Below are 21893 nucleotides of genomic sequence, written 5' to 3'. Positions count from 1 at the left end.
AATTTCCAACACTGCCTTGTTGAAGCGCTTCACATATTCCTTCAAGGTTTCCCTTTCTTGCTGCTTCACAGTCAGTAGGTACAAAGTTGGCCTTTTATGGCGTTGTCTTCCAATGAAATGTCGGACGAAAGAGTTGCTCAATTGCTCAAAGTTGGCGATTAACGATGCAAGTAGTTTGCTAAACCATACCCTTGCTGCTCCCTTAAGGGTCGTTGGGAAAGATTTGCAAATCACCTCGTCTGGGGTATGCTAGAGGTTCAATATCGCCTTGAATGCCCCTATGTGATCTAGGGTTAGTATCATCATAGGCCTCTAGCTGTGGAAGATGGAATTTGGGAGGCAAGGGGCACTCCAAAACACTGGCAATGAAAGGCGAGTCCATCCTTTTGATCATGCCATCAAGGTTCATTGCCGTTTTTCCTTTCACGGCATTATTGACTTCGTCTAACTCCTTTCTCATATTTTTCATCATCTGATCATTGTCGTGAGTTGTGCAGTATGCTTAGAAGTTTCTCTGCTATTGTTTTCCAAGCTATGGGCTTTGTCGTCATTATTATTGTGGTTACGCCACAACTGAGACATGTTAGTGCCCTCTGGATGCACTCACCACTTCAAATCTTCATTTTGCTTCATCAATTCTTGCACATTGGTCGTTAGTGCTTGAATTTGTTGGGCCATCACCACCAAATCCGGCGGCACAATGGTGGTTGAATCCATCGGCTCCAAGGAACTTTATCGGTAGAGATTTAACAACTTGTTGAATGATAGCTTGTCATCCCCACAGATGGCGCTAAACTAATGAAGCAAGATTTCACCTCGTTAGTATGTTCCTCGTCAGTGCCGTTGGACGATGAGTGTTCCTGTTAGGATATATGTGATTCACTTGTTAGGAACATATGTCACTATTTTATGTAATTGGCTTATCCTTTGACAAAACACAATTTACTTGTATTTGGGTAGATTTAGGATGTGTTTAAATACTTCAAGAAACCATGTTTTAAGATCAAGTGTTAAAGCCTTCAAGTCTGTCAAAGAAAACAAGCCGAAAGTGTAGAGTTACTAAAGCTCAACAATTAGCATGTGTTGAGGTTTAAGAAGCTGTTTCAGCCCCGTGGCTCGACAGCTAGCTCGACAGATGCTCGACAGCTTCTATCTGTCGAGGTTTAAAGAAACAGAAATTCTATTCTGTTTTTCTTGGAATCCGTGAATGTGTCTTTGGGCCTTCTTTTCTCCTAACCCTAGACATATAAAAGGATTGTTTTAAGGGTCGTTAAACAGTTCACAAGTTGCACAAGCATTGAGCAAACTCTGTTCAAGCAAATTGTGACTAGAGACGAAGTTCTTGCCCTAGTTCATCTCTTTCTCTTAAAGAAGTTGATGTGTATTTGCACCGTAGGGTTTTATGACCAAGCATCTTCTTGACCTTCATCATATGGATGAACTGAAGAACTTTGCAGCCAACAACCTTCTTAGTTGGTGATTGAAGTCGCGTACTGGGATCCGTGCATTTGGTTAGTCACGTACTTGGGAGCCGTGCATCGAAAGGGGAAATTGTCACTACAGAACAAGTCCAATTGGGTATTGGGGTAAGGGTTCAACTATAGGTTGGTAAGGTACTTGGGATTCCTTTCCTTGTAACCGCTTGTTATGATAATAGTGGAGTTTCGGGAGTGGTGACCTGAAAATCACTCGGTGGGGTTTTTACCATTAGGTTTTCCCCATTCGTAAACAAATCACCGTATTATTTATTTTCCGCTGCATAATAAGTTTATTGGTGATTTTTTTGTGATACCACGCATTTGCATTTCAATTAATTGTAGGGGCCTTTTCTGTGTGATATGGTATGTTGGGCTGCCTCCTACAGTAATGGGTTGGGCTGCCTCCTGTGGTGATAGGCCCTAGTGTTTCTGAGTAAGGGAGCTGGGGCCGGTCCAATTGTAACTCAACTTGAGTCGGTTTGTGCACAAACTTATGCCTTGTCTGCTAGGAGCAAGTTTACGGCAAGCAGAACTGTTGCAGACGAATTACGGTAGGCAGAACTGCTGCAGACGAGTTACGGCAGGCGGAACTGCTGCAGACGAGTTACGGCAAGCGGAACTGCTGCAGATGAGTTATGGCAGGCAGATATAATAATAACTAAAACAGAGTATTTTGACTTATTTAAATAAACAGCTATGTATTTCCTACTTAATAAAGCATGATTACAGTCATAATGATATCGATCACAGAGAAGAACGAAGAAAATAATAGTAGTGTTGAGGTCTAAAAAGGATCATAGTGAAGGAAGCCTAAAAGAATGAGTCAAACCCAAAAGGAAAAATCAAGCTAAGCCCAAAGTAGCAAGTGCAGGAGACCCATGAAGGAATAAAAAGGCCCAGGGGATCTTGAAGCTCAGATGAAGAAGCATCCAAAAAAAAAAGAGAACCACGGCAAGGGATAAGAAGCAAGGATCCTCAGGAGCCATCAAGAGGCGCGGATCCTTTCAGGCACAAAGACAAAGGAAGACTAGGACAGTTCGAAAGAAAAAGACAGAAGAAAAAAACAAGAAACAAAAGAAAAAGAACGCAAGCGCCAGTAGAACCCAGTGACCTCTCATGGCACAGACAGAAAAAGCCTTGGGGAATCAGAACAGGGAAGCACAAAAAAGAGAATGATAACAAGCGGCTTTCAAGTTGACAGAATAGGATTCCGCCCGGATGGGAAAGAAAAGGGAAAAGTGGAAAATGCCAAAAATGGGGATGCCGAGAAGGGCATACCTCAGCACATCCCAAAGAAGATGGCCAACCAGGAACTTTCAAAAGAATCAGAGCTGAAAGAAGGAAAGAATGAGAAAAAAAGAAATGGGACTTACCGAGTGATGGGTACAGGACGTGCTCTGTTTGCAAAAAGGTAAAACAGGGGAACCAACGGTTCCCTGGGAAGACCAAAAACTCCATTATAAAAAGGAAGGGATGGGTTGTGAAGAAAGGGCAGCGAAAAAAGAGAGAAACACAAAAAAAGAAGAGATTTTCTAGAAAAACTATCAGTAAAATCTGTGGTGAAGAGAAAATACTAAGGGAAAAACAAACATTGCTTCCCGGTATCCTGTAAAAGCCACTATTGCACATACTCGGATTCAAAGAGAATCAAACTTTGCAAGTTTTGAAGGCCGAAATAGCCATTCAAGACTGTAATTTTTGAGCTTGATTGAACCTTGTATCACGTCCTAGTGAGCTTTCTGTAATTAAACAGACAATGTATTAATGAAATATGCTTCATATTTCCCAGGATCCTCTCAGCATTAATTTTTTTATCGCTTTGCTAATCCTGTTTCTTTCATTCTGAATTTACCTTGTTAATTTTTTTTGGCATTCTTCGATACGAATATCCTTGCTTGTCATTTTTATATTGTCAGGAGCATCCCCTGTATACCACTTGATTCTAAAACAGCTCATTAGCTGCGGTGAGTCAAGACCCAGTTCACCAAACCTTTTATTTAGGCCCGGGATCCTTGGGCCTGAGTGTCACAAAAAAAAGCACTCTCACAACTGGTTAATTTAAATGGGCATAAATTAAGTTTTAAGTTTAATCTGCCACAGTAAAGCCAAAGAGGGGAGAACGCCTCTTCTCAATGCAAATAACCCCCTCAGGAAAAGGATCCTGCCGTAGGGATTAATGGCTTTGAGGGAATCGGACCTAAATGGTTGTTGCCCAAAAGAAAAAGTCCTTGTTTGCGTTTTGGAAGAAGGTAAGATTTGAAGGGGGAAAGGGAGAAAACGATCTATGAATGCATGCCCTCTTTGAAATAACTCTCGTTTTTCTTAGTTTTTTTTTCTTATCTTTTTTCTTTCTTCTTGCTCTGTTTTCTCCTATTTTTTTACTCAAGAAATATATACTCTGTTTTTCGATCCTTATTACAGGGCACGACAAGAGCCTTTTTATAGTGCCTGCCGCGACCATGGTTTTACCATTTTGCCCTTTAACCACCTTTGTCTGGTCTTGGCGTACTTGCCGACCACCAGAGGTGTGTACCACCAGAGGCAGGTTTCAGTTCACCCCCTGCCGTAGCACTTCTTTCCTGCCACGATATAAATGCTTTCTCTCTCTACTCTCAAAGCATGCACCAACGGTTCCCCCTTAAACTTGCCTCTTTTGGGTGGTCTATCATCCCAGCGGGACATACCTCCCAAAAGAGGCTTGGGCAGGAGCTGTAAATAGGTCTTTTCCCCCCTCCCCACCACCAAACCACACCCCCTTTACCTCTTACCTCTAGCCCATGGCCCCACCATGTCCTATATTGGCTGGGTACAGGCTGGTGGAGCCTGGGCCTTGCGCGTGCTTCCCTTTCAAATTTGTCCAAGAGTCTACCTGCTGCTCATGCGTCTACCGTGACTTCGAGACTCTCCGTCTGCGTTTTACTAGCCTTTCATGTGGGCTTTCCTTTGGTTTTTCGCTCCATTCAGGAGCTGGTCCTTGTATGTTAATGGGCTTCACATTTCCTTGGCCCACTTTTGATTTTCCTTACTGCCTGCCATGTTGAACTGTTATTCCTACTGTAATAACTTAATCCTGCTGGACCTCCTTTTGGGCCAGCCGTTTATCTCTTTTCTCAATAGCCTATTGTAGGCACTGTTTTGCTTTTACTCATGGGCTCCTATATCCCTTTAGGCTTTTCCTTTGGACATCTGTGGTCCAATTGCTTTTCTTGGGCTTCCTCGGCCCGTTTGCTAATTCCACACTCCCATGGGCTTTTTACTAACTTCATTGGACTTCCCCGGCCCAATAACCTTATCCTTATCTTTGGAGTTCATGGGCCTGCCATAAACTCCTTACTTTCTTAGTTTACAATTGCCTTGGGCCTGCGGCGGCCCTTTCTCACTTTTCTACCTCATACTTTGCCCATGGGATGCTACTTCTTTCTTTCCTGGCTTCTTTGAGCCCGCTTGCCTTTTCAAGACCCATTTATTCATTTGTTGAGCCTGTGATCCATTATTCCTGCCGCTTGGGCCTAATGGGTTCTTTGCTATTTATCTTGTCAATTCTTTGTGGCCCTCATTATTGGGCTTTTCTGTCTGCTGGGCTTCCACAAATGGCCCTCAACATTTAGTCCCCTGAACATATGAAACGTTCCTGCGATTCATATGTGAATGAAAAGGCGTTTCTGCCCTTCTCTCATCTTTCTTCTTCTTCTCTTTTTTTTTTTTTTTTTTTTCGCAAGTCTTTTTTAAGCTGTGGACCCCTTCTTATTCATACATATATTCTCCTTCCTGCCACGAACAGGGTTGTCTCTTCGATTTTCCCAGTTTGGCAATTATTTTCAAACAGAGCCGCCGCTTCATTAATTCCATTCCCTTCTGGTGGCTGACCCGTCACCTCCTTTCATGCTGATATTAATGACCTGGATATTTAAGGAGGAATCCTCCTGCACTTTAATCACAAACTCTTTCTTTTCCCAAAACACACACTCTCCATCTCTTACTCTCCTTCTCCCTTTCAAACACCCATACCCCTCTTCTCCGACTAAGCCTCATCACCATATCGCCGGTGAAAAGTCAAAGCTCTTCCTGCCGCAAAGGAAAGGCGGTCGCTTCCGATTCTCCTGTCGTTCCCGAGGAGGTGGATCGTTCCGATTCGGAGCGGTCCACTAAGGAGGAGACGGAGCGCGACCCTGACAGCGAATGCGCTCCCTTACTCGACCCTTGGTATGAAGTTAACCCTCACTTCCCAAAAATCCCAGGTGACTATGTACCGCCGCCGCCGGGTCGTGTATTGATCACTCTTGTCTGGCGAGACCACGACGTTTCTTGGGCTCCTTTGGCATCTTCAATCCCCGATCTGTCCATTCACCAAGGGGGTTTCGCTTCCTGTACCCCTTCATTTTGAGTTTGGGTCCGGCACATCCTCGGGTTGGAAGGAATGGGTTGACAACGAGCTTTTTGACACGGGTTTCATGGGTTTGTTACAGTGAGCCGGCGTTTTAAAGGCCATAGTCTCGTCCCGTTGCTTGTCGAACTTCCGGGACCTCTATAACCTCCGTCATTTGGTCCGGCGATGGTGCACCACCACCCACACCTTCTTCTTCTCGTGCGGCGAACTCACCATGACTCTTGAAGATGTGGCTAACTAGTTGCTTTTGCCCATTCTCGGCGATACCGATCCTGCCGCCTTAGAGCTTTCTCCTGAGGAAGAGGCCATTAAGGTTGAGCTGAGGAAAAGGATGGCCGGCAACGCTAAGTTGTCTTACTGGGTGAGTTCTTCTTCTAAGTTTTCTGCTGCCACCCGCCGTGTGGCTTTTATCGCGTTTTGGTTTTGCAAGTTTGTTTTTGGGTCCCACCCCCACTATTCCATAAAACCTTTGTACTTTCATTTGGCAATCAAAATATCTGCGAGGGTGAGCCTGCCACTGGCTCCTATGTTCCTGGGGCACTTGTATGTTTAACTAGATATCCTCCGTGATGATGAGAGCCAGGCTAGGTCCTGCCACATTGTCACTTCTTCTGTTCATTGTACTATACTTCAGCAGTGGTTATTTGAGCGTTGTGCTCAATACTTGACGAAATGTAGACCCGCTCGGTTTGCCAGAGAGAAGTACCAAAGTTGTCCAAGAGTGATTACCGATTTTTGTGGCAGGTTTGAATCTGATTTCCCGCTTGCTTTTTGTTGGTCTAGTTTGAAGCCGATTGGCTATTCTGTGGTCGAGTCTTTTGATGGGAGTGTGGGCTTCTCTTGGAGAGCCTATAGAAATTTGGGCAATGATTATACTTGTGTGGATTCTGTTATGGGTTCATTTGTTGACACCGTTGGGACTACGACCCCATTGGTCTGCTTTGATGAAACTGGGATTACCTATCTTGCCCCTACCAATGCCGGATGGCTGCCCTATCTAGCCGATGAAGGCATTAGATTTGTTCACTATCCTGCCAACCGGGTGAGGAGGCAGTTTGGACTGGATCAAGACATCCCTGAGGACATTTCTTCCCTCATTGGCGCTCCTACTTCAGTCCGTCCTTTCCTGCGGCAGACTGCCTTTGACTTTTGGAAGAAACGTTTCAACGCCATTAAAGTCCCCGGTTCGCTAAGGGAGGGTGTCTGCACTTTTCCCATGCACGGCTACTGGCATGTGGTGATGGATTCATTTGTAGCTGAGTTAGCGGGGAGTCGTGGCTTCTCCCTTATTCCTCCTAAAGGGTTAGGCATGGTTGCCTCAGTTAACCCCCGCCTGCTGCTTCCCTCTAAATCTGTTGTGGCGTATGCTAGAAAATAGAGCCGGTCAGCCATTTTCGAATGGGAAGCAGAGAAGAAAGGATGGTTTTGGCATGCTGGCGACTACCCCCCTGGTTGGGAGAAAAAAGTTAAGGTAATCAATCTTTCTGTACCGAGCAAGAAAGCGCCTGCCAAACCCAAGTCTGCTGGCAAAACCAAGTCTGCCACACCACTGCCTCCTGCAGGTGCTCCGCTGGCTAGCAGGACTCGTGGTAGCAAAAGGAAAACTACTCCTCACCCTGCTTCTGCCACTAAACGGAGGGTAAGTTATTTTTCCCCTTTTCCCTTTTTCTTTTTTGACAAAATTTCTCAATCGTCTTGCAGCTAACTCGCCAATTTCTTCTGCCTCTTTCCTTTTAGTCTAAGCATAAGGAAGATTCATCAGTCACCCGCCCCATTTTACTTGATGATCCTGAGTCTGAGGTGAGTCCCTTTTCTCTACTTCTCTCTTCTTTCTTTTTCGCACGCATCTGCCACGGGTCTTTTGCTTCTTTTTTTTTTTTTTTTTAATACAAAACTTTCTTTTTAGGAGGAGCCTGAGCCTCTGTTCATATATCGCCCCACCGCCAAGGAGATTTCCGCCTCCATGGGTGTGCCTATGGAAGGCTTTTTTGATGGGGCTGAGGCAGTATTAGCGACGCCTACCCCTCCTGCTGCACATAAGACTCTTGAAAAAACCCCCACCCCTTCTGTCGAGCCGGTACCTAGAGAGGGTACTCATGTTGAAGGGGTTGGTGAGACTACGCCCTTGCCTGCTGAGAGACCCACTCCTTCAGAAGGAGCCATTCCTCCTACCGCTGTTCAAGCCAAAACTACTTCTCCCGTTCTGCCGCTAGTGATTTCGACTAGTGACTCTTTTGCAGCTATTTCCCAGGCTGCGAAGGGTATTGCTTCACTTGTTGTTACTCCTTCCTCTATACCCGACTCCGCTACCCATGGTCCTGATCCGGACTTATCTTCAGAGGGATCCGATGACATTTTTGAGGATCCTGATGATGCACCCGTGTTGAAAAAGAGAATTTCTGACTTTGATGAAGAGGGTAGTGCTTCGCCTGAGCCTGACTTCATGGGTATGTATCTTCCTTTCCCTTTTTTCTTCTTTCTGCATTTGCGTTTCATTTGCATACTTATCTCCCCACTTGCAGACACTTCTGAGGGGCCAGAAATTGCAGCAGGCGTGGGAATGACTGCTCCTGCCGTACCTGTAGCGCCTATTCCTGCTGCACCTTCAGTACCTGTTTCAGCCATACCTACTACCCCTGTTTCTTCTGTGCCTGTAGTACCCGTTTCTGCTACACCTGTAGCCCCCATTCCTGTTAATTTTGGCACTCTTTCTTTCTCTTCCTATTTCATCCCTTTTTCTTTCGCAAGTCTTTTCTTCCCGTCCTTTTTTTTTTTTTTCATTTTGCCTTGCGTTCCCCTCCTTTTTTGTTGTAGGTCCACTTCCTACTATCCCCTCTCAATTTGAGGCGGGTAGTAGTTCTGCTGCCGTCCCGGATGACGCTGCATCTTTCTTTGTCCGTTTTGACGAGCCGGAGGTTAACGACCTTGGTCCGGCAAATTTCTGGGCTTCCGGTCCTCCCTACGTGGACTTTTATGGCTTTCGAGTCCCTGAGGACTGCGTCTCACTCTTGGTGATGCTTTACAGTCGTCATAGGAATTTTATGCGGGAGTTCCGCCTTGGTCGCTCTTCTAGGGAGCATTTCTTGCAGATGCTGGGATGTCTGCTGAATGACATCGAGCATAACTTCATCGACTCTGTTTCTGCCGGGAAGATCCTACAGTGGAGGGCTGCGATACGGGAGCTCATCAGTGTGGGATTTGCTGTGGAGTTTATTCTTAAGCATCTACGTGAGATTGCCCAGGCTCTTTTCATGAGGAGAGTCCAGCCAGCTGTGGAGGCCATAGATGCTCGCATTGAGCTTTTGAAGAAGAAGGTGGCTGATTTGGAGGGTCGCCGTGAGCGTCTTCTTTCCGACGTTGGTGGACCCAGTCGCTTTGGAGATCAGAGTCTCATTACTGGACTTCATTGATGAGAGCCCCGTTTCCTTTCCTTTTCTTTGTTTCTCTGTTTTTGTCATGTTATACAGAACACTTTTATGTTTCCTGCCGTAGTTACTTGGCTTGTGTTTGCCACAGTTTGGGTTTGTAATAATGCTACACTTTGCTACTTTTTCTTTACTATTGCTATGATATGATGCTAATACTTCGTACTTTTTCATTACATACTCATGAAAGCACGTTACAATTTCTTTTGTGATATAATCACTTGGAGGAATAAAAGAAAAAGTTTAGTAAAGGAAACATAGACAAACAACTAAGGAAAGTGGGTCAACCACACAACTTTCTTTTCTAAGCAAAATAATGCTTCAGCCATTTTCCATTGATGGGTTCCTTCAAGTCCTTACCGTCCATTTGAGTTAGGCGATAATACCCACTTTGATGCGCTTCTCTTATCATTCTCTTATCACAAGGGGTCCCTCCCACTTAGGTACAAACTTGGATGGTCCTGCCAGACCTCGCCTGACGTAGTCTGCCACTTTTAACACTAATTGTCCTTCCGCAAACACCCTTTCCTTGGTCATCCTGCTGTAGGCTTCAGTCATCTTCTGCCTGTATCTCCGGTTGCGTTCCTGGGCTTCTTCCCTCTTTTCATCAAGTTCTTCCAGGTCTTCAAACCTTTCTGCCGCGAAGACTTCTCCCTCCTTTTCTTTTTTTTGCATCTGCATCACCCTTAGGGACGGTGTCATTATTTCCGCCGGACTCACTACTTCAGTTACGTAGACTAAGGAAAAGGGTGAAAAGCCTGTGGCTGACTTTGGTGCATTGCCCATCCTCCCGCTTATTCTTGGCTCATCTTGCTGATGATCTTTATGAGAACTTTGTTTGTTACCTCTGCCTACCCGTTCCCTTGAGGGTATTAGGGTGATGACCTGTGGTGTTTGACTTGGTAGAACTCTAGCATTCTCCTCACATCACTGTTGACAAACGGTGTGCCATTGTCGCTGATGATCTTGTGGGGCACCCCAAACCTCACAATTATATTTTCTTCGATGAAGTTTGCTACTGCTCCTCCTGTAGCCTTGCGGAGTGGCACTGCCTCCGCCCACTTGGTAAAATATTTTATAGCTACCAATATCCATATGTACCCACGTGATGGCGGATTAACTGACCCTACCAAATCTAGCCCCCAAGTGTGGAAGGGCCATGGGGTGACCATGCTGTGCAAGCCTTGTGGATGAGTATGAATTAAGTTGGCTTGTACCTGACAACTATGACACTTCTTTACAAATTCTGCCGCATCTTTTTTCATGGTTGGCCAGTAGTAGCCCATCTGCAGCAAGCACCTATATAGCTTTTTCTTCCCCTGATGTTCACCACATTCCCCAGAATGTACCTCTTTTATCATTTCTTTAGCCTCTTCAGGACCCAAACACCTCAAAGGGTCTCCATCATATCCTTTTTTGAAAAGGACTGTGTTATGCAAGAAGTAACGTGTTGCCAATCTTTTCAGCTTGTAACTTTCACTGTGCCTTTGTGGTAGGACGCCTTCTGCTAGGTACTGCATGAAAGGGCTTCTCCAATCCTCGCTGATGAACACAGCATAACTCTCCTCCCTGTCTGCCGTAAGCTGGCAGGTCCCACATTGGGTTTGGACTTGGTCTGCATCTTTACCCATGCTTGGCCAATAGAAGCCTGCTCTCTAGAGTCTGCGGTAAAGACTGACTTCCCCGCAGGACCCACAAGTCTTGTCGTGTATTTCCTTCAATTTTCTCTAGGCTTCCTCCTGGCCCACGCATCTGGATAAAATCCCACCTGGCATCCTGCAGTACAGCTCTTCTTTTACCAAAGCATAGTCTTTCAATATCTTCAATTCTGCTACATCGTCTCCCTTCACCAAGGTTTCTTTTATGGGGATTCGCCAATCCCCTTCGCCCTGTTCCTCCCGGAACTTTTCCTTCAACACCTCAATGATGGATTCTTCCCTCTTGCTAACTTCTATATTAGTGCTGCTCCCTTCAAAGATTATTTGCGAACCCAATGCGGCCAAAGCGTCCACAAACCGATTTTCGTTTCTCGGGGCATGTTCTATCTCAAAGGTAGAGAATTTCTCTTCCATTTTCTGGGCCATTGCTCTGTATGGAGCTAGGCTGGGCTCTTTCAAGGAAAAACTTCCATTGGCCTGGCAGACGACCAAGTTGGAGTCTCCCAGTACTTTCAAATGTTTGACTCCCATTTCGAGAGCTGTGGCAAGCCCAGTTAGATAGGCCTCGTATTCCGCCGTATTGTTTGAACAGAGGAATTCCAATTTGAACGACAGTGCCACTGCCTTATCTTCTTCATGATACAGAACTACACCCACCCCTCCGGAATGGGTAGTAGAAGACCCATCAAATTTCATTACCCACTGTTCCCTGACCTCCTCTGCCATAGCTACTTCTCCTGGAACTTCATCATCCAGCGGGAATTCTTCCTCTCCTGGAAACTACACTAATAAATCCGCTATAGCTTGACTTTTCACTGCCCTAGGTGTCCCCATTCTCAAGTCGTATTGTGATAATTGTAGCAACCACTGGGATATCCTGCCGAAGAGAATCGACTGTTGTAACAGAGCTTTAATGGCATGTGACTTAGTCATCAGCCACACTTCGTATGCTAAGAAGTAGTGACGCAACCTCTGCGAAGCGTACACAATGGCTAGGCACGCTCTCTCTACCCTTGGGTAATGAGTTTCTGCATCTTTTAAGGCGCGGCTGATATAGTATATTGGCTGCTCAGTACCATCTCTGTCTTCCTGAGCGATTAGTGTGCCAATTGCGTACGAGTTGGTGGCCAGATAGAGTAGCAGTGGCTTATTGTGAATAGGGGCCTGTACCGTGGGGAGATTCATCATTATCTGCTGTAGCCTCTTGAAGGCCGTCTGCTGCGTTTCCCCCCATTCAAAACTTTGCCCCTTCTTAAGCAACTTGGTGAAAGCAGAGGTAATTGCTGCCAACCCAGGGATGAATCTCCGGATATATGAGACTTTTCCCAAGAAGCTCTTTAGTTCTTTTACTGTGGCAGGAGGTCTCATAGTTGCTATGGCCATGGCTTTGGCTAGATCCACGTCTATGCCTCTGCTGTGAACCAGGAAACCCAAAAATTTCCCAGAGGATACTCCGAATGCGCACTTGAGGGGATTCATTCTTAGCTTAAAAGCTCTGCATCTTTCAAATACTCTTTTTAACACTCGAAAGTGTTCTTCCCTTTTTCTTGACTTAACCACTACGTCATCCACATAGTCTTCTAGCTCCTAGTGCATCATGTCGTGAAATATGGCCGCCATTTCTCGCTGGTAAGTTGCACCCGCATTTTTCAGCCCGAAGGGCATCACAGTATAATAGAAATTGCCCACGGGTGTTCTGAAGGCAGTTTTCTCCGCATCCTTTGGTGCCATCTTGATCTGATTGTACCCACTGAAACCGTCCATGAATGAGAACATGGCGTTTCCTGGCGCGGAATCTATCAGTAAATCCATGTTTGGCAATGGGAATTCGTCTCTTGGACAAGCTTTGTTGAGATTCCTGAAATCTACACAGCATCTTATCTGCCCATTCTTCTTCTTTACTGGTACTATGTTGGATAGCCAGCGGGGATGCTGGATAGGCTTGATGAATCTTGCGGCTAGCAACTTCTGTACTTCTTTGACTATTTACCCCTCTATTTCTGTGTGAAATATACTGGCAGGCTGGGCCACTGGTTTAGCCTCTGGGTCTACATTCAACGTATGTGCAACAAGCCCGGGATCGAGCCCTGGCATTTCATTATAATCCCAAGCGAAAACGTCTTTGAATTCTTTTAGCAACAGTATAAGCTCTGACTTCTCCTTTTCTGTAAGGCTTGCATTAATTGAGATGGACCTTGGTTCTTACGAGTCAGACCCCAAGTCAACCTCTTCCAATTCTTCTTCTGCCATAACCTGGATGTCCCTTTCTGTCGTAACTGTCTCATCCTTTTCTTCTTCTTTTTCCAAACTTCCTTCAGCAATGCAACACGCCAAACTCTTGTGTTGCCCTTTTTAGGTGGGACCCACTTGCATCTCACCCGTGGGCCCCACGCACCTTCATAGTTTATAGACAATCTTGCCATCAAGGCCCCAGACCCTGATGCACTAAGGTACTTTGTCTGGCTCTGCGGCAAGCGCTTCTTTCCTTTTCTTCTTTCGCTCCAGTAGCTCTCTTAAATCAGGTTCTGGGTCATCTTGAACATCTTCCCACCTAGGCACAAAGGTGCCTCGTGGCTTTGCGACCACATTTTCTCCAAATGGAGCCTATTGATCATAAAACATGGTTTCCACCAAGTGGGCTTCTGCCTGCTCGAACAGCGAAGGGTTCGCCGCTATGCGTATCATCCTGCCATTCAATCTTCCCTTCACACATTAGTGGTAGGTGGACGGGACTAGTCGGTGTTTGTGTAACCAAGGCCTTCCCAAAAGCACATGGTAAGATACTTCCGTTCTGACAATGTGGAAGCAAGCTAGAGAGGCTATAGGGCCTACTTTCAACCATAACTGAATGTGGCCTGCGGTGTACTCACCTCTCCCACCGAATCCTGTTATTTCCATCGGGCATCGTTGAATCTTTTTCTCTGAAATTCCTGCGGCTTGCAGGGTGCTCAATGGAATGAGATTTACGGAAGCACCTATATCCACCAGGGCCCTCTTAATGGGGATTTGGTTGATAGATGCTGCTAAATAGAGAGGTCTCCTATGATCTGGGTGCCCCACTTCCATATCTTCACTGCTAAATGTGATTTCTGTTGATTCCTGCAGGAGGGCCCTGTCTTCTGGCATCTCTGCTGGCAGGCATTCCACCCCTGCTCCGGAGGCGATGCTTCCCAAAGCCTCCGTGGCTATTTTTCTTTCTTTTGCTGTAAGTCCCAACTGGTTAAATAGATTTTTGAACTTGGCACTCTGCTGAAGAGTGGTAATCGCCGCGACAGGTAAGGCCAAGTTTTCTTCCTCGTCTTCTCCCGGGTCTGCACATATCACCACTGCTGCTACACCCTTTCCCTTGTGGTTTGGGAGTGGGTTTCTTTGGACTTCCTGCTGGGTCAGTTCTAATGTACCTTCTTTGATCCTGCGGTGCACCAGCCTGCGGAGCGCCCATCATTCTGCGATGGGGTGTTGTACATAGTTGTGCAAGCGGCAGAAGCGAGGATCCCTCCTTTCTTCCTCCGTAGGCTCTCTAGAAGCCTAGTTGGGTTTAAAGATCTCATCTGCTATCCATTTGTCAAGTAGTACATCCAGCTCCTTAGGAGTGCATGGTAGGGGTGGGGGTGTATCATACTCCCTCCCCTCTGTTTTCCTTCTCTAGTTTCCAGTGGACACCGCCATAGCCTGCAGTGCGTTCCTCTTGTCTGAACTGGGTTTCACAGACTGAGCTGTCTTTCTAGCCTTCTGCAATAGCTGTGCAAATTGGGAAATCTCCAGATTCTCCAGGACAGCTCTGAACTCCCGAATCATATTGGTCATGCACATTTCTACCAACGTCCTCTCCTCACAGTGATAATAGCAATCAAGTGCTATGTCCCTGAATCGTTTGATGTACTCCATTAGATCCTCTCCATTCCTTTGCTTCATCGCCTGCAGAGTTGCAAGCGTCACCGTTTCTTCCCAGTGAAAGTATTTAGTGCAAAATACGTCCACCATGTCATCCCAGGTTGGGATTGACCCTGACTTTAAACCAATGTACCAGGTGTATGCTCGGTCACATAGTAACTTTGAAAACTCTCGTAGACATAAGTCTTCGTCTGCTGCGTAAGGGCCAAGGGTGTCAATGAATTTGCTCACATGCTCTACTGAACTTCCCTTCATGCTCGTACTGGGCAAAGGCCCTTGGTTCATACCTCTCGGGGTACGGCTTGCTGAGTACTTTTAGAGGATAGGGAGGTCTCCTTGCGTAAAATCTCTCTTTTGGTGTTCTGGCTCTCTCTTGCTCCAAGAGAGCCGCTACCTCAGCCATGGTGATGAAACGCTGTCCTGCGTTCCGAGGGACACCTCCTGCTAGTGTCTCTTCTCTGTCTGCCGCATGATCCGGGTCATGTTGGCTGCCTTTTTCTTTTGTTTTGTCTGCCTTCAGTTGACGGATCTCTTCCATCATCTGTTGCTGCGAGTGCTGCAATGATTGCAATACTTCGACAAAGATGTTGACATTGTCCACGGGGACTCTTGTCTGAGGCTGAGGATCAGCCCCCATTCTGTTGGCACCTTCCGTTTGGTTAAGTTGCTCTTCGTAAGGCGTTGTCGACCTGGATTCTGCTTGTGAGGGTACGACACTCATATTCTGTGTCGTCTTGGACTTGGGTGGCATTGTTTGTGAGGGGCTCTGTTTTCTTTTCCTTTGTCCCTGTCTGCTTCCCAACTCCCCAGTGAAGTTGCCAATTTAATGTAGGGGCCTTTTCTATGTGATATGGTATGTTGGGCTGCCTTCTGCGGTAATGGGCTGGGCTGCCTCCTGCTATGATGGGCCCTACTGTTTCTGAGTAAGGGAGTTGGAGCCGGTCCAATTGTAACTCAACTTGGGCTGGTTTGTGCACAAACTTATGCCTTGTCTGCCAGGAGCAAGTTTACGGCAAGCAGAACTGTTGCAGACGAATTACGGCAGGTGGAACTGCTGCAGACGAGTTACGGCATGCGAAACTGCTGCAGACAAGTTACGGCAGGCGGAACTGCTGCAGACGAGTTACGGCATGCGAAACTGCTGCAGACAAGTTACGGCAGGCGGAACTGCTGTAGACGAGTTATGGCAGACAGATATAATAATAACTAAAACAGAGTATTTTGACTTATTTAAATAAACAGCTATGTATTTCCTACTTAATAAAGCATGATTACAGTCATAATGATATCGATCACAGAGAAGAACGAAGAAAATAATACTGGTTAATTTAAATGGGCATAAATTAAGTTTTAAGCTTAGTCTGCCGCAGCAAAGCCAAAGAGGGGAGAACGCCTCTTCTCAATGCAAATAACCTCCTCAGGAAAAGGATCCTGCCATGGGGATTAATGGCTTTGAGGAAGTCAGACCTAAATGGTTGTTGCCCAAAAGAAAAAGTCCTTGTTTGTGTTTTGGAAGAAGGTAAGATTTGAAGGGGGAGAGGGAGAAAACGATCTATGGGTGCATGCCCTCTTTGAAATAACTCTCGTTTTTCTTAGTTTTTTTTTTTTTTCTTATCTTTTTTCTTTCTTCTTGCTCTGTTTTCTCCTTTTTTTTACTCAAGAAAATATACTCTGTTTTTCGATCCTTATTATAGGGCACGGCAAGAGCCTTTTTATAGTGCCTGCCGCGACCATGGTTTTACCATTTTGCCCTTTAACCACCTCTGTCTAGTCTGGGCGTACTTGCCAACCACCAGAGGTGTGTGCCACTCACCCTTGTCAGACAGAGGTAGGTTTCAATTCACCCCCTACCGTAGCACTTCTTTCCTGTCACGGTATAAATGTTTTCTCTCTCTACTCTCAGAGCATGTACCAACGGTTCCCCCTCAAACTTGCCTCTTTTGGGTGGTCTATCATCCCTGTAGGACGTACCTCCCAAAAGAGGCTTGGGCAGGAGCCGTAAATAGGTCTTTTCCCCCCTCCCCACCACCAAACCACACCCCCTTTACCTCTTACCTCTGGCCTATGGCCCCACCATGTCCTATATTGGCTGGGTACAGGCTGGTGGTGTCTGGGCCTTGCGCGTGCTTCCCTTTCAAATTTGTCCAAGAGTCTGCCTGCAGCTCATGCGTCTGCCGTGACCTGGAGACTCTCCGTCTGTGTTTTCCAGGCCTTTCATGTGGGCTTTCCTTTGGTTTTTTGCTCCATTCAGGAGCTGGGCCTTGTATGATAATGGGCTTCACATTTCCTTGGCCCACTTTTGATTTTCCTTACTGTCTGCCATGTTAAACTGTTATTCCTACCGTAATAACTCAATCCTGCTGGACCTCCTTTTGGGCCAGCCGTTTATCTCTTTTCTCAGTGGCCTATTGTGGGCACTGTTTTGCTTTTACTCATGGGCTCCTATGTCCCTTTGGGCTTTTCTTTTGGACATCCGTGGTCCGATTGCTTTTCTTGGGCTTCCTCGGCCTATTTGCTAATTCCACACTCCCATGGGCTTTTTACTAACTTCATTGGACTTCCCCGGCCCAATAATCTTATCCTTATCTTTGGAGTTCATGGGTCTGCCATAAACTCCTTACTTTCTTAGTTTACAATTGTCTTGGGCCTGCGGAGGCCCTTTCTCACTTTTCTACCTCATACTCTGCCCATGGGATGCTACTTCTTTCTTTCCTGGCTTCTTTGAGCCCGCTTGCCTTTTCAAGACCCATTTATTCATTTGTTGGGCCTGTGATCCATTATTCCTGCCGGTTGGGCCTAATGGGTTCTTTGCTATTTATCTTGTCGATTCTTTGTGGCCCTCATTATTGGGCTTTTCTGTCTGCTGGGCTTCCACAAATGGCCCTCGACATTAACTTAATTAATTCACTTGGTTAAATTAATTAGTTAATTTATCACAAGGGATCAATTTGTTTTTGGCCTATCAATTCCTATTTAAGAGAAAACACTAAGTAAATGATGACACCAGTTTGGGGCCTGCCAAGGACCCTTTGATGCTTAAGTTAGCTTAAACTCTTTTAGAAATGAACAATCTGTAGAGTAATTTGTGTGTAATGTAGACATGATCCACTTACTTGTCTCTTCTAGCTTTATATAGCCCACTTGTGATTAAATGCTCAACCTGTTGGCTTTACCATATGTTGTGCCTGAACTAGAGGATTTAATGGCTTAGTAATGACCATTTAATCCTAGCTATTTAAGGTTTGTAACGGCCATCAAACGGATAGAAGAGGACGGCGGGAACGGCTCCATATCCGTTCTTCATTCACCATTAAATGCTGAGTTTATATCCATTCTCAAAAAAAAAAAAAAAAATGCTGAGTTTATATCTAAGATTATTGTGCTTACGTTCGTCCATATACAACGGAGTCACTTGCTTGGACGATCATTATATGGACGACCATTTATCACTACTCGTCAGAACTTATTGATAATAGACTTCTCATATTTGTTTTACAGGGGAGAATTAAAGGTTCCAAAAAAAAAACCCATAGTTTATCCTAAATCAGGTACTTAACTTTCAACTTAAGGAGAGATGGCTATTGAAAAAAATGAGCTTCCCTCCTTATAAATAAGGTGCATGTATTATGATATTCTCTGCTCTTTTTATTATTGGTGGTGACCAATCATTTAATTAGTTGGTCGCCGAACTAAATGGGAATTGTGATCGAAAAGTCTGCTAGCCACTGCTATTGAAACCGTTGCATGATTGACCCCATAACCCATTCTTTTATTTATTTTGTGCTACTGCTAACAGACGTTATTTATTATTATTGTTAATTGGAAACTTCACAAATTGTACACATCTGCACGGCACGCAAGCCCGGTGTATCTGCTAGCTGTTTGGCTTTGTTTATTATGCAGACTTCCATTTCAGATTATATGGCTATAAATTAGTCTTTAAAACCAAGGTAAAAAGAAAAATGAAAACAAGAATAAAATATTAGCAATAATGTATCTTTTTCTTTTTCTTCTTCTCTCTTAAAGGGGAAGAGGTTCATAGAAAAAATGGTTTATTTTAAGTTTTTAACATAAGAACTTTTTTTTATTTTTTTTATTTTACATACTTACTTTTCAAAACACTCCACATTAAATTAACTATTGTACATTACATTTTATTAAAATATTAATTATTTTTATTTTTTTAATTGTTTTTCTTTCTTCACATTCAACAATCATCATATCCATTCTCTCTTTTCTTTTCTTTTTCTTTTTTTGATATATGTAAAGAAATAATTAAAACTAAATGCATAATGAATAATGTAAGTATAAATTTACATAGTTACTATAGGCTGTAACAAACTTGTATATTTACATAATTATACACTCTAGGGGTGTGCATGGGTCAGGTTGGGTAGGGTTGAGGGGATTTGTTGACCCAACCCACCATGGTGGGTCAAAAAAAATTCAACCCAACCCAACCCAACCCATCACATAATTCCAACCCAACCCAACCCGACAATTTTTTTTTATTACTATTATTATTAAATTGAGCAAAAAAAATTATATCACACTTGCCACTTGAATTGATAAACAAAATATACATTAATATATAAACTAATATTCCAACTTAGTTGTAAACAAAATATGTTTAAGTATCCAACTAAGTTGATAAACAAAATATAAATGAACTAGTATCCTAATTCACTTATAAACAAAATATTCATGAGTTCCTAACTCAGTTATAAACAAAATATATCTAAAATTTTTAAAATTTTTTTTTTATTAATTATATAATATATTTAAATATATATTAAAAGAACTAATAAGATTTTATATTATATATGATAGTAGGAACCGAGGAAGTGCTCTACAGCTGGTTTTTTTTTTAAATATTTATTAAATATATAATATATTTCAAACATATATTAAAATATGGGTGGGTAGGGTCAGGTTTGGCGGGTTTGTAATTTTATGACCCAAACCTAACCCGACCCGCTATAAAAAAAATAAAAAAATAAAAAAAATAAAAATTGTAACCCAACCCAACCCACCAAGCCCTAAAAACCGACCCAACCAGGCAAGTTGGATTGGGTCAAGTTGGGTTTGGCGAGTTGGCGGGTTTTTTGCACACCCCTAATACACTCAATAATGTAGGTAATTTTTTAGACAAAAATGTGTAAATTTTACACATTTTTTATTTATTTGTATTATACTTTGTACATTCACTTATGTGAGTGATCTAATACATCCCACTTATTATAAAGTTTTCTATTTCTATTGCACATTTTTTTTAGGAACATTTCTGATGAACCAATAAATTCTCATCGTCCAAAGAAGCTTATGGATGACCAGGGAGCCATTAAGTCATATTTAATGCACAAAACCATTATGAATGGACAGATAAACAAACATGACAGTTGGATGAGCATTCAAAACGCTCTTATTAAAGCACCAGAGGTGTTACCCCAGCCATTAAGGCCCCCACTGAAGGGCACTAATGGCTAGAAAGGCAAGGAGCTATATAAATCACCCCATAACCTAAACCAAGGTACACACACAGATATCATAATACCCTTAACTCTCATTATTGTCTCTCTCAAGTGCCTGACTTTATCATTCGAGGCTCATTGGCTAGCACCAGGCTGGTGACCTTTTCGAGGGAACCACCATTTCTAACCTTGTGCAGGGATACAAATTCTGTTGGTCATATTCCATTTGGACGAACCCATCTACTGACGAATTTGGTTTCATCAGTTTGGCACTGTCTATGGAGACGCATTTCAAACTTTAGTTTGAAAACGTAGCTCTACCATTCTTTGTGTACCAGATGGAATCTAACATACCACAAGATTCAGCAGCATTGGCCTTGCAAATCCAAACACTCATGGCCAATATAGAAGAACTCACCAAGTAGAATTAAGAGATGAGGTAGCAATTGCAACAAGAGGAAAATCATTCACCAAGGAGGATCGAAAACAACAGGTACGAAGACGAGGTTCAAGGCCCGAAGAACAGCCACAGGAAAGATGGTTCAAGGAGGACAAAACAATTTGACAGAGCAAGTGATGACCTCCTTAGAAGTATGAGAAAAGAGATCGACGAACTAAAAAATGAAATGAAGGAAAAAACGACTAAAAATTTAGATGGAATGGTGAAAAGGACTGATTCTCCTTTCACTACGAAAGTCCTAGAGTGCCCTTTACCACCGAAGTTCTTCCTTCCTCAACTTGAGGCGTATGATGGTTTGAAAGACCCGTTGGATCACATAACCACCTTCAAGAAGACCTTGAGCTTGCAACAAACCCCGGACAAGATTGTGTGCCGGTCTTTCCTAACGATCCTTAAGGGGGCAGCACGAGTACGGTTCAACGCCCAATCGTCCATAGACAATTTTGAACAGCTGGGTAATTTGTTTGTACGTCACTATGTCGATGGACAACAACAAAAAAGACCAGCAAACCACCTGCTCATGATCAGGCAAGAAAAAGGGGAAACGCTAAGATCATATGTGAAACAATTCAATAAGGAAGTGATAGAAGTGGACAAACCTAGGGACAAAGTGCAACTGCCTACTTTCAAAGTCAATTTGAAGTCCAAAGAGTTTGTGGTCATGCTCGCAAAAAGCCCTCTAGAGTCAATGATAGAGTTGTTGTTAAAAGTTCAAAAGTACATGAACGCAGAAGATCCAATAGCCGTGATCAGAATGGGAGACATGTGGAAAGCCAAGAGAAACATTCAAGAATACTCAAAAGGAAAAAAAAGGGGAAGAAAAGACTATTAATCCAGCCATGATAATCTCAAGCTAGGAAATGATTAGACTAGAAGGATGGTAAATTTCACACCCCTAGTAATGCCAATGGAAAATCTTGATGCAGATTAAGGACGACCACTCACTTAAGTGGCCGAAACTGTTGAACTGTTCACCCAACTCTCGCAATAAGAAGAAGTATTGTCATTTCCAACGAGACTACGGACACTACACGGACGAGTGTAGAGACTTAAAAGAGCAGATAGAAGAACTGATTCAGAAAGGGAAATTACGAAAGTTTATGAAGAAAGATACATCTAG

General features: G+C 44.0%; 1 protein-coding gene across 1 annotated transcript; it reads right to left on the bottom strand.

Moving 5' to 3' along the window:
- Positions 1 to 11017: 11017 nt before the first annotated feature.
- Positions 11018 to 11674, bottom strand: LOC115966714. Its single transcript, XM_031085886.1, has one exon. The coding sequence runs from the start codon at positions 11672 to 11674 to the stop codon at positions 11018 to 11020; it is 657 nt and encodes a 218-aa protein (XP_030941746.1).
- Between the last annotated feature and the right edge of the window lie 10219 nt (positions 11675 to 21893).

This window comes from Quercus lobata, chromosome 11 (assembly GCF_001633185.2).
Source record: "Quercus lobata isolate SW786 chromosome 11, ValleyOak3.0 Primary Assembly, whole genome shotgun sequence".
Taxonomy (NCBI): Eukaryota; Viridiplantae; Streptophyta; class Magnoliopsida; order Fagales; family Fagaceae; genus Quercus; species Quercus lobata.
The sequence above is the reverse complement of the archived record's forward strand: the minus strand, read 5'-3'. Positions and strand labels throughout refer to the sequence as shown.

Excerpts from the sequence above, each read along its gene's own strand:
- LOC115966714 (XM_031085886.1), bottom strand. The coding sequence starts at position 11,674 with ATGGCAGAGGAGGTCAGGGAACAGTGGGTAATGAAATTTGATGGGTCT.